General features: G+C 38.5%; 1 protein-coding gene across 1 annotated transcript in view; it reads right to left on the bottom strand.

Moving 5' to 3' along the window:
* Positions 1-214: 214 nt before the first annotated feature.
* DARS1 (aspartyl-tRNA synthetase 1) overlaps positions 215-13724 on the bottom strand; it is a 36134-nt gene continuing 22624 nt past the window's right edge. Inside the window, exons 8-16 of the mRNA XM_018078916.2 lie at positions 9846-9957; positions 7839-7973; positions 6584-6731; positions 5448-5594; positions 4437-4479; positions 3698-3778; positions 2908-3019; positions 2436-2507; positions 215-824 (exon numbers count right to left, since the gene is read on the bottom strand). Coding sequence (XP_017934405.2) covers positions 733-824; positions 2436-2507; positions 2908-3019; positions 3698-3778; positions 4437-4479; positions 5448-5594; positions 6584-6731; positions 7839-7973; positions 9846-9957 — 942 coding nt within the window. The 3' untranslated portion in view covers positions 215-732. The remainder of the gene's footprint in view (positions 825-2435; positions 2508-2907; positions 3020-3697; positions 3779-4436; positions 4480-5447; positions 5595-6583; positions 6732-7838; positions 7974-9845; positions 9958-13724) is intronic.

Genomic DNA, 13724 nt, shown 5'->3' with positions numbered 1-13724 from the left:
ACTTCTATCCATTCTCAAATAGTAAAATCAAATAAAGAAAAAGTCTTCAGCTTGTATACAACTTTCAAAAAAAAAGGGGGGGAAGAAGATATAATGAAAATAAATTTAAACTTTAGAGTTATTACATCATTAAAAAAAAACCCAAACAAACCTTATTGATTCATTATTATCTCGAGAGAATACAAAGCAAAAAACAGAAAGACAGATTTGCATCTAATTTACTTTGAGAGATTTATTTCACCCTATTTTCACAATTTCAAACAAAGGCTTCTTGTTAAGAATGTTCTTCTCACCTGCTTCCTACCTGACACTCCTGTAAGTTAAGAGTTGGCTGGTCTCCTCCTGATTTTTAAATTTTATCTTTGAGCCCATACTTCAAAATATTCAATCTTGCTGACATAAGTTAAAAATGCAAAATGGTTATTGCATAATTTATTAAAATGTTTAGAAAAATGATACAATTTAATGTGACACCAGAATACTAACTCCAAGTATCACATTTTCATTAAAAACATGCAGTTGCCAATACAAAGAGTCCTGATCTGTTAAAATATTTTCCTTTAAATAAACAACTACGGATAAAAAAAATGTGGCACTTCATAAAGGAGAATTTGTTTTTAATTGCATATCATAATGCTCAAATCAATACAGGTTCATGAGGAGCAGGGGATATGCTTGCAATCATATCTGTCTGCAGGGCAAATCTTCTCCAACTTTCAGCAGCAGCTCCTGTCAGGGTGTCAGTCGCTTGGGATCCCGTGGGAACATGGAGGTCTGACGGACATTGTGCAGTCCCAGGTACAACATGGTCACTCTTTCCAGCCCTAAAACAGATGAAAACAACCCAGCAGTGCTGTCAGTCTGTTGTTCAAAACTCTTAAGAAGCTACAGGTACTTCCCACCCACTGGCAGCCAAACCCACCGGAGGCTGAGGTGTTCACACCAGCGTGTGTGCCTGCGGGAAGGAGCTAAACCAAAAATTAGGGATTTTACATCAGTGCCTTCTGCCATGGCACACACAGCATTTGGAACAGGTATTGACAAGCAATGGCACTGGAGACTCAAGCCTGCTCTGAATCACTTCAGGACTTCAAGGAAGGTATAGAAAATTGAGAGCAGAGGTGGGTAATCAGGAGAACTGTACCTCGGATACAGTAACACAAATAAAGCCCAAACCAGTCTTAACAGCTTCAGAGCAAGAGACACCAAGTGCCATAAGCAGCCACAGCAAAAACCTACACCTGGGTAATTTCATCCCAAATCCTCTGCAGTACAAAAATGTAGATTCATACCATGCATCTGTGTAACTATCTTCTGATGATATCTTCATGATAGTAAGTATTTCACTGGCTGTTGTGTTCTTTCTTCCTGAAATATCAGAGGTTATGTGTGTCCTGAGGAACACAGAAGGACTTTCTAATCCATGAGGCTGTATAAGCACCCCAGCCATGCTGAGGTGAAATCCAGGTGCACCCTACTTTTTCCACACACTGCCTTCCTATATTAAGATTTCCACCTGGAACAGCCTGAACCCAGTGTTAATTCCCACAGCATCTCCTGTTTGGCTGTTACTTGGCCTGACCTCTGGGACAAGCCATACGGAGCACTTACTCTGCAGAAAGGATGTACCTTCAGCTTCCCTGCTGTCAGTTCTGACTGCCCTAAATCATTTTGGATCATCAGCAAATGCTGCATCTCCTCTGCTTACAAGGACTGCACGACCACCGACACTCACACCTTGTAGGTATGTCGGAAGGCAAGTGCAGAAAGACTGAATCAAAGAAATTCTGGTTCTATTGATCAGGACCTACAAAATGTCCTGTTTCCACATACAGGAATAGATTTCAGCCTGCCTATGAAAGCAACGTGCAAAACTGTCAGTTGCTGTCATTAAGATGCCTAAAACCTATCTTCTTTTCATTTTTATCTATAAAACACACACCATGACATGAAGCCTCTCAATACCTTTGCTGAAACAAGAAGCATCAAGCTGCTCAGTGACACTCTGTCAAATCCCTGATAAGGCAGAAGTAACCACTTATTTCCCCTCACTGCAGAACAGCTTCACCAAATGCAGAGACCTGTGGCTGCTGGCAGGGTGGTGGCTCTGATAAATCCATACAGAATACAGTACCTTCTTGCTTCCTTCAATTTGCCTCTTGGGTCAAATTCGAAAGTGATGTGCCTGGCTAATGAACTGGCACTTTTTCTTGTGATCACCTACTTTTTAATTGCCAGATTGTGCCATTAATATTTTGCCTATTTGTTTTATGATGATCCTTGTAGTTTAGCTTCTCTCCTTAAATCCTCCAGGATGAACAGCCCCACAAATTCACCTAACAAGGCTGCTGTTATGAATTTTATATTGAACTCTGCTTGAGACTGAGCAGTGTAGGTTAAGCTAACACAGAAGAAAATAAAATACAGACACTCACCTATTCCACCCCCTGCGTGTGGAGGGGCACCAAACCGAAAGGCATCAATGTAAGCCTTTATCTTCTCCAAATCTAGAAAGGAAAAATATCTGGTTTTCACCTGCTTAATGATCCCCAAGCCAGACATACAAGTGATTACAGGACTGCAAACACACAAAAAAATTTACAAGCTAACAGTGGGGTTTTACTCCTTGAATGTATAAATCATCCAGCACTACCTAGAAATTACGACTGCAACGGATTTGTTTTACAATTTTGTTTATAACTTTTCAACAAGGAGTTGCAGGGAAACAAACTAATTTCTTAATATCACCACTCCAGATGGTTGAACAGAATTAGATGGATTAACACTACAAATGAAACAGTACTGGGAGTTTACCACTACGGCCATATAAGAACTTCTGTCCCAAATTCTTCCTCTAAAGGACACAAATTCAATCATGACTTATACTCTCTTAAATGGATTTGTTACCAATGCCATGATGTTTGGCTCTCTCTGTCAGCAGCTGAGGGTCATGAATTCTCTGAGCTCCAGACAGGATCTCCTCCCCTCTCATGAACATATCATAAGAGTTAGAGGTTTTCTGGAAAAACAAAGATGAGTTTATTTCCTACCCACAGTGACTCCATAGGTTGCAAATATGCACCTCTCAGTAACTTCACTTGTGATATTCAAAGTTGTGCAGTAAGAGTACAATACATTAGGAGCTTGCCCACGAATTACAGTCCTTGGGCTCCTTCTCAACAGACTGGAGCTGATTTAATAAACTGAAGTTCATCCCCACACCCTTTGGCAAGCCATTACACTTGCATGTAGTTATCCCAGCAAAAGATGCTCTGAACATATCTGTCCTGGATTTAGGACTGAACTGTGGAAATGTAAAAAACCATCTTTTATGTTAAAGCGTCTGCTGCCCTGGAAGAATGTTTTTGCCACTTTTCAGTGATGGCAGCAGTGTTTGACCATGGACATCTCTTCATAAAGCTCTCCCAATCTCTCTAGTATGTTTTCACCAGCAACTGGAAACATTTCCCAAGTTGTGTAACACTGACCTGCTCTTGTTATCAGAATGTTAATTGTAACAGCAGATCACAGGGGGGCTGGAACTAGCTGATCTTTAAGGTCCCTTCCAAACCAAACCATTCAATGATTCTATGGTCATATAAATGTACTTTATCTATATTGTCAAGTTATCCTTACACAGCATAATTTAAACTGAAAAAAAGAGAAACACATTGAAGCAACAAGGAATTTTACTTACAGGGTTGGCTGGATCTGGCATTGTATAAAAAGGCCTCACAGCAAGAGGGTATTTGTCCAGAATGTAGAAGTCTGTGTCGTACTGAAAGAAGGTAATTTAAAGCAGTTAGAACAAAAGAAAATTACATAAAGAACAAATTACAAGAGGAAGACAAAACCAGTGAATCTTTGAAACAAAATTCAAACAAATTTCCCAATAACTTCCTACAATATTGTCTTAAAAAAATAAGTTATCAATAAAAGTGGTGTATTATGTCTCAATTTTCCAATACTACTTCTAGTGTAAACTTACAAATGTTTAGCAATAAAATGTGTTGCTGTAGCAACAGGTACTTTTTTTTCCCCAAAGATCTCATCTTTTCCTATAGATTTAGTCAGAATCTGATTTGGGGTTTTTTTTTCAATTATAAGAACAGGTTTTGGAACAGACTATCCTGTTTGGTGTACTCAGTACAACATGATAGAAATAAATATAAAAGACTGAAAATGGTGTGAAACAGTTTAACAGTGATTAAGATAAAACTGAGAGTAGGTTAAATACACAGCACCAAAATGGGGATGCAGTCAGATAATTAAAAATAGTAATCAGAAACACTTCACAACGTCTGCACGTTCTGAGACACTCTATTGTCCATCAGTGTGTAAAAAGCTGTTTTACATGCAGGCATTTATACCAACCCAATGACTCCATCAGGTTTGAGATATAACAACAAATTTATTCATTCTAAAGTAATTGTTACCTTTTCCTTTACCAGGCGTCCCAGCAGCTTTTCATTAGGAGTGCTGAAAAAGATTATCACCATTAAAGTTAACTTAAACATGTATTGGCTATATACTTCATAAAGCCAAAAAGACTTCAAACTACAGATCTGCTGCACCCTGAGCCTTAGAAAATCTAGTACTTGTTTCTGAATGTTTTGGATTGTGCAGACAGAAATTGCAGAAATAAAGTATATTTATTTGTTTTTAAATATTTTGTATTGGTCCTAAAAATCCCTTAAATTAACTGATACCTAAAGGTATTCTTGTTCTTAATAGAACTACTTGCTAGTCACCATATTCTGATTACTGAAGAACTGTGTATTCCATTTCCTATTGCCATATATCTTGTGTACAACAAAAAAAGTGAGAAACACCATGAGCAGTTGCTGAGGAAATTATTTTTGCTCTATCATGCTCTTATGATTGAAACTTTCTTGGATGCACAGATGCACACTATCCTAAGGGTAATGGATACATTATGGGAAATAAATGTTTTATTTCATTAAGTGTGTTTAGAAAAGTTGACATACAATCAGCTAATTAAACCATCCTTCAGTAAATCAATGGGAATGCATCAAAACTGCTTAATCACTTTCCTGAGAGATGGAAGGAAGAAATGGAAAGATGTTTCTTAAAAGCAAGACCTTGAGACTGAAGAATCTTTTTGTTTAATCCTATTCAAAAACATGTGACAGTTCACATGAAGGGCTGCCACTGACAGACAAACAAACACTTCTTATCCTTAGAAGGTTCAAGTTGCTCTCACTTTATGTTGTAAGTTATTTTCTTTCAGATTTCAGAGTTTGTACCTACAGCCTACGTTAAAAGAAAGGACTATTTTCACATCTACTCATTTACTTGTCAAGAGACCTGGATATAAGCCCTGTTTATTCCTCTAAAAGCTGTGGTTCCTTCTTGGGAGCTGTCAGGTGCAGAGGACAAAACTGACACTTTCCTGCCACCTTCCCATCTGTGCACTGCCAAAGTACCTCAGATCCTCTTCATCGCCCATCTCCACTCCAGCCTCCCTAAGCATGGCCACACCTTCACGATATTCCAGCCTCAGAGTTGGCTCCAAGAACTTAAAGGGCTCACATGGGAACTGTTTGCCCACGGTCTGGATTTCAGTTTGGAATCTGTGTATGAGGAAACAAGAAGAGAAGCCAAATACAGAACAATCAAGAACTTGCATCTGACACAGATTTTGCAGTGGCACAACATTGAACCACAAGAGGTCCCTCTTGCAATATAAAAACTGTATTAAAGCCACTTCTGGAGAAATTCTATACAATCCTAATGAAATGTTTCATCCAAGTTAATGCACCTACTTCACACACACACATGTTAATATTTTACTATCACTTCTGTCTAATTCCTTTTGTAAGAAATAATTGACTAGGTCAAATTTTCACAGTAAAGACATTGAGAAATCATCCCTTTGATTTGTAATATTTACCCGGGTTCTTCTTTTATTTGAGTAATATCCTATTTCAAATATAAACAAGACATTTCCTTCTGGACAGAAGAATACATTTGCATTTCTGCTGGCAAGACAGTCTAACTTGTAAACAAAAGAAAACAACTTCCTAAACTTTTGGTTTGACTTTTTAACGAGTTAGACTGAACAGTGGAAAATAATCTTTGCTGCTATCATGGAACAGATGCAGGCTGGTGCAGTAATTTTTAATCAGAAAAACTTTCTTGTATAGCAAATATTAGGATAATTTTCAAAATAGAACAAGATCATTTCCAAAACAGAACAATCTGTTGTTCTACCTGCTGCCTGTAGTGCCACAAAAAGACATTTTAAATAATGATGGATCATTTCTGTTAGAAAATCCTTCCAACAGCAAACAGCAAATTTCTCAGTGCAGGCCAGCACGCTCCAGGAGATGCTAAAAGTACTTTACTGGTCTATGGTTTGAGTGAACTTTAAAAGTCAGACATGAAAAAATAGCTAAGAGCAAAGCAAAAATGTTTGTTTTGAAGTTCTGTTGAGATTAGATCAGATTATCAATGATTATCTGACAAATTGAAGATAAAATGCTCACCCACTTCATACCACAGTGCAAGAGCTGTCAAACAAAGAAAGCTGCTCGTTAAAAGAAGGAAATGCTCTTCTTACCTTTCCTGAAGCCCCTTGAATATCTGCACCAAGGTATCTGCAATCTCATCTACCACTTCATGATAGTGATAGTTAAAAGCCATTTCAATATCCAGGCCAACAAACTCAGTCAGGTGTCTGTGAGTATTGGAGTCCTCAGCTCGAAATACTGTAAAATTAAACGACAGAAGTTCTAACTGACCTGAAATGATCATTCCATTTGGAAAAATAACCCTGACAATCACATCAGCATTAGAGACATGTTGTCCTTAGACACGAAAACTCCCATTGAAAAACAGAAGGAAAAGCAGCAGCCTCAGAGCATCATTTGAAACAGTGACAGCATTCCTGTAGCTGTGGTGCTCTGAGGATACAAGGCAGACAGGTCCCGTGGAGAGGCAGGATCTCTCCTTAGACCCACAGAAACAAGTGCAAAAAACAGACACACTTTCAGGCAGGCAACATTTTCAGATTTGAAAACTGCCCTTTTCAGAGGAAGTGGACTTGTACACGTGTGTGTCTTCTGGGATGGTTTGTTTTTTTTCAGATATGAGTGACATAAACATGTCTTCCTATAAACCATGACTCATTTGTTAGTAATTAACAAGAAATTTAAGATCTTCTGGATTTCTTGGAATTTTTTTTTATTCTATAAGCTGTTATTGACTTGTTTTTCAGCATTTACAGGTTATTTGAGGTCTTAGAGTAAAAAATTTGTATTACCAATTAAAGAGTCCATGCTTTTGAGACAGAGAGAATGGGACTGAAATTATTAATTTTTCATTCTTTATCAACAGCCCAGTTAAAAGTAAGCATGTTCTGAATAATGTTGTTTGGTACCTGCACAAAAGCAAGGGATAAGTCTATGTTAATATGCAATCTCAAAGCTAGGTTGCCTATTTTAACTGGTTGGTACTGGGCAGTAAAGGGGCATGGTGAACAGGAAACTATGGCTGTAGTTATGGTGTTTTCCACGTTTCATTAACTTCATCACATTACCCATTTCCAATGCAACTCTATTTTTCCTCCTCACATCACAGCAGACACTGGAGAAGAGTATTCCACCCTTATTTCACCATTTTAGTTTTGTTCCAGCAACTTCTCTGTCAACTTTACTCTCATTAGTGCCTCAACAGCAATTTGTGCTTGGTAAGTGAAACTGTGTTAAGTGAAACCATTCAGAGCTCTCAGTGTGCCTGTTGTCTCATTAGTGCTGCAGCTGCTAAAAGCCATCAGGGCCCACTTCACACGGGTGTTAAAGCAAAGCTTTTCTTACCTGGCCCCACGCAAAAAACCTTGTCAAAGTCAGCACATATACACATCTGCTTGTACAGCTGTGGGGACTGAGCCAGGTAGGCACTGGTTTTGAAGTAGGACACAGTAAACACATTGGCTCCTCCTTCACTGGCAGCTGAAAAGCAAATGCTTTTATAAGTAATAATTAAAATAAAACAGTAAAAAATACATCAGAGAGAGAACGATAGATAACTGGGCTAACATCTAGAGATCAGAAAGAGATTTTTCTTCAAAGCATATTAGAGGAAAAAGATATATTTGCATGCATTCATGCCAAGGGAAATTTTGCAGCTTAGGACTGTCACACCTTGTCTTACAAACCTGCAAATTTAGTTGGGGTAGTTTAAAATGTTACTGTTCCCAGCTGCCCTTCACCTTGGAGTGTGTGTACCACCCCACCTACCTGCAGCCCAACACTCTGTGGCCACCAAGCTCTGTGGGTGACCCAGCCTGCCAGGGGGGACTGCAGAGCCTGAGCTCAAACTGCATATCCTGTTTTGCCAGGGCCATCCTCTCTAACTGAAGGCATCGATACCTCTCACAGCTAAACCCAAGTTCACCAGGGGCCACATGCCAAAGGTACAATGCTTTTCTCAGTTTGAGGCAGCTTTCATAGACAGTCAGTTACCTTGAGAGCACAGGAACCAAGGACACGTCATTTGTGTCCCTCCTGCAAACTGCCTGCCAGAACTGCCACCTGCCACTCCCCAGGGTGGGACAGGAGAGGTGCACTGGCCTAACTTGCTAACAAAACATGCCACAGCCAAAGATTAGTTAATCAACTTTGAAAGGTCTGATGCTAATCTGACTCTAGGTAAAGTACTTATTATTATTACTGACCATTCCAGTGAGATTAATGTTTCTTTTCTTTCATCACTACTCCCACTGATGCAGTTACAGTGAATATTTACAGTTATTTTTCAACTGAGGTAACTTTTAAAACCTCAGATCTTAGGACAGCCACGATGTTTAAATTTGAAGTTCAGTGAGGATTGTATTGACTTGGTTAATGTCACAAACTCCGGCCTCATTCAAACAATAGGATGCTTGCTTGCCTGCTCTCAATGGTACACTGAGCAGTAAGAATAGCACACTTCCTCAAAGGTGCTGCATAAATAAACTACTTGGGAGTCTTTTAGTACTTCAGACTGCTTTAACTGTCTCTGTAGGAAAGAATAGCTGTTTACATGGATTTTGTTAAAAAGCTCATTTTTTTATCTCAACGAAGAGCTGCCTTCAAAAATATAAATACAGAAGTACAAAATTCAGGAAGAAAAATGTATTTATTTAATCAATGTACATGCAATGAGAACACCACAAATATTTTGCCCTGATTTTCCATGCTATATGTCTTAGTGGAATCAACAAAACCTCAAGGAACACCAATAAGCCAATCTGATTTTTGAAAACAATACAGCAAATCAACAACAGAACTGGAAGCAAAATATGCATTTCCAGACTTTAAGTTAGGCTGAAGCTGTTATGCCACATTTCCAAAAAGAAAAAAGTATCCCAGCACCTTCTATTTAGCCATGAGCCCATTGCTGAAGAAGTGACATATTGTATATATCATATTTTATACCATCATATGTACATTGTAACTTCTTTATGACGGAATCTGCTGTTAATCTAAATTAGAGTGGGTTTTTGTTTTGTATACTGAGAATGGAACTGTCAGTGCCCAACAGTAAGAACACTGGAAGAACAATGCACATGATCAGACACCTGTATTTAGCAAATTAAAACTTAGTATGCACTGTGGAATACATAAATGAGGTATATGTAATACCTGTCTTGTCATTCTTTTAAAATCCAAAGTCAGGAGAAAAGGAAAGAACAACTCTGACACCAGCTACAAGTTTGCTATGTTGCATCTAAACTAGAAATGAAACTTCATGTTTTTAAAATAAAAACTTTTTGGCAGATAGGAACACTGAGCAAGTGTAAAACAAGCACACCTGGAGCTGCTGGATCACATATACAATACCTGAAATGATTTTGGGAGTCTGAATTTCCACAAATCCCTTGCGAATAAGAGTTTCTCGGAAAAGCTGACAAATACCAGACTGAAGGCAGAAGATTGCCTGACTAGTGGAGGTCTATAAGAAGAAGATAAAATAATGAATCCTAAGTTAGTTTTTCCTGACTCTATTACTTTTTCTGGGCAGTTGGAAGGATGAATCTCTTCCCTTAGGAATACTTGATTACCGTATCTGCCCAAAAAGCAAAACGTGCAAATCAGTAATTCTTTATTACACAAAAAGAAACAGCAGAGGAAACAAGAGAAATTATTCATTTCAATTTATGGCATATTCAGTTATAAAGGAGGCACTGTGGTCGATTCTGCATTTTAAAAAATAACTGATTTATGAGATGTGCTTCTGCAAATAAAGGTTTTATAGTAAGAAATTGAATAAAAGCACTAAACCCATTAAGAAGCTTTCAGCACAGTGAACTAGAACAGCTGCAGTAACATACAGAGCATGATAAAAGCAAAGCCATCAGTAACTTACAGAAGGTAGAAAGGTTTGTCTGTTAAAGGTTACAAACACAGCAGGCTACAAAATTCATGTGGAAACACAGCCACATGTTAACCAGGTACAACACTGCCTCAAAAACATCCCAAAAGCAAGGGCTAAACTCCCAGCATTTCAACAGTCCACAGAACACCTGTTCATATGAACTGCAATTCTGTCTTTTTTTACTCTTAAAAAGTGCATTTAGCTGAAAACAGAAGTAGATTAAGCTGAATTGATCATCACCTTTTTGTTTATGTAAATGACACAACTGAGCTACTTCTCTGGTTAGCACATACCTACACTAAATGTTCCTGTAACACTTGTGGCATGAAGAAGAACAAAACCACCTTAGTGAACACTGCAGAGACTGAGAGACGTCAGCACTGAGCCCATATCTGATTTTGGGCTTGCAGCATTTCAAACGTGACAGTGAGCAACCTAAAAGGGTACAAAGAGTCAAACAAATTCCTGCAAAGGACCCAGAGAGCGGCTCTTTACGCCAACCTGCGTCACAGCACTGTTTACTTCTCCTTTCTGAAAGGTACCCAGCTCTTCAGTTAGGGCAAGAAAAGACTTGTGGGCTTTTTCACATGACTCCTACCAAACCACAAAACAAAAAACCCCCAACCAAAACAAATTATATAAGCACCCGAATTTAGACAGTCAGTCAGGAGAAACGCTGAAATAGAGCTCCATCCACCATCCCTGCAAGATGAAGACATCCCTTGACCGACACAGCCGAGGAGAAAGCTGCAGGAAGGCTGCAGACCTGCAGCAATTTGGGGCTGGCTGCCGTTTTAGCTGACCAACGAAATATCTCAGGGGTGCAAGTGGTTTAGACTAGTAAATAATAGCTGGCAGTTCTCACTGTCTGATAGCACAAACCACAGCCGCCACTCCAAGTGTTCAAAACGAAGGAAATGAGGTTTTGAGCAACAGTTACAAAAGTACCCTCAAAGTTTTTCACTTTTTTTACGTTGGTCTCCCAGAATCAGACACGTGCAAAGACTCTGCCTGAGTTCTGGGCAAAACTTGGCAGTGACACATCAAAGCACCAGGATCATTCAAAGGATTTTTTTTTTCTTAACCAGTTCCTACTTAAAAGGTGAAAGACATTTTCCAATTTAAAGTCATGTTTGGGTTTACCAATACAGTTTTTGATGAATCAGACACATTTCTGAAAATGCTAATAGATAAAATCTGTCACATTTATTTAAAGTGGGGTAGTTGACAATGCCTCCTCTACCCTTCTGATGAACCCAACCCCAGTTTCATGCCAGAGAGGTGAGCACGCAGTCCTGAGTCACACACTCCCAGGAAAAAGAATGGTTGCTAAACCCAATCTGAAAGCAATTACTTGGTCTGACCTAAAACTGTGCACAGAAACACAGCCAGTCAATACCTAGCACAGTTCTGCACTAACAATGGTTTGTCAGGCAGTAACTCCTGGCTTTTGTGAGGATGCAGGGCAAAGATTCTGTCTTCCCAAGCCATCTATAATGATAAATTATGCTTAGAAACAGTATTTATGAAAGCAGCCAAATTCACAGAACTGGACACTGAAGCTTTTATTTAACTACAGACCAGGAACAAGCAGCAATTCTCTGTACCTCAAATTGGATCCGACAAGACCACTCTTCTTTCACCAAAGGTGGCTGAGTTTCAGTGTCCATTCATTCACAGACTGCCAACATGGATAACTGCTGGGAATTTGTGATACTGCAGTCTCCTTGTAAGGATTAAACAGCCCAACAAGACATCTGAAACAAGCTCCTAAAGAACTGTACCTGCCAATTTGCAGTGTAAGTAAATCAATGACCTCAAAAGTTTCATGTGACACAACTTTCCGAAGATTTTAAAGATGGAGAAAAACTTTTCAGATGTAATTAAATTTTTTGCACTGGTATGGTGTTCAGGACAAAAAGCAAATTAATTCATCTGAAGAAAACAATTCAGTAACTGAGATGTTGGTATATGTATTACCCAGTTTGTACAATGGTGGGTAACAGAACTTCCACACTTTGTACAATACAGCAAACTAAAGACAGAGACAGCTGCCAAAATTAATTGGTTTTTACCTTTCCCTTAAAAAAGATCTTGCCATGGCACTCCTTTCCTGTAGTGTTTACTCCAATATGAACTCTCCCACATACATACTAACAAACTGTTTTACCTGAGACTATGACAAAGATAGTAAACATTCCTTCAAGAGTTAAGCAGAAAGAGAAACACACTTAGCACACCTAAATGTTGCTGCAGTTAACACTTAACTGCAACATGTTATGTTTTAAAGTTCATTTTACAGGAAAACTCCTTATTTTTAAGGATCACCTTTGTTACACACAGCAGAAAAAGAACATTTAGCTAATAATGCTGAAATACAAGTTTCAATCACAATCTCACCCTAATTTCACCTGTGTGTTTATTATTCAGATGCTACAATGGAAGATATTAATAATAACAGAACTGAGCACTGTAAGCAAGATTATAAAAACCATTATTTCATCTGGCACAAGCTCTATTGACAGAACAACAGCAATGCACTAGACCAAATGTGTTTCAGTGGAATTGAGGGCAGTTCACACCTCAGGTGATTGTATCTCACAGAGCTGAGACCGAGGCACAGACATGCAAAGTTGAACTTTTCTTTTTTACTCTCACCTCAGCTCTAGATTTTGTTCTGCTCTCTCCTCCTTTTTGCTTTTCTGCTTGCCTGCTGTAACTAGCTATCTTCCACCATAAACAGCCACTAAGTACATGGTTGGCTAAATAAAAAGGGAAAATAACGCAATCTATATTCTTTTCAGCAATATACATTATTTTAAATAATGTAAATAATTCTGCCATTCCTTTACTACATATAGGACAAATGAAGGTTTTGCTAGGAAACAGAATCTGTACTAAATAATATTTTTTAACCCCAAAGTGACTGAAGTTAATTTTTATTCAAATTACTTATCATATAAGAAGAATCTATGAAGTTTGTTGTCTAAACAACTGGGACTGTGTATGTCTTCAGTACCCACAATAAAATAAACTGCATATCTGCTTGTTCATTACAGCTTGAATTCAGCTAGGGAAAGCACAGCTTTTGCAAAGAGTAAATTGAATTCGACACGATGAAATCAAGCTTGAAGTAATCGAGTATTTTGAAAAAAGTGCATTAAGATCAGTGTACAGTTGGATTATCACATGACACAGTTTGACATCCATAAAGTACTAAAGATACAGTTTAATGTTTATGCTCTACCCTGAGCAGCATAAACAAGATAGTATTGACCCTGAAAAGGCTACAATTTGGTCTCAATGAGCTGTGCATTAGCAGACACAATTGCAGCACCAGGACT

The sequence above is a fragment of the Manacus vitellinus genome, unplaced genomic scaffold (genome assembly GCF_001715985.3).
Source record: "Manacus vitellinus isolate BGI_N305 unplaced genomic scaffold, ASM171598v3 scaffold_43_pilon, whole genome shotgun sequence".
Classification (NCBI taxonomy): domain Eukaryota; kingdom Metazoa; phylum Chordata; class Aves; order Passeriformes; family Pipridae; genus Manacus; species Manacus vitellinus.
This window is presented reverse-complemented; position numbering and strand designations above follow the sequence as displayed.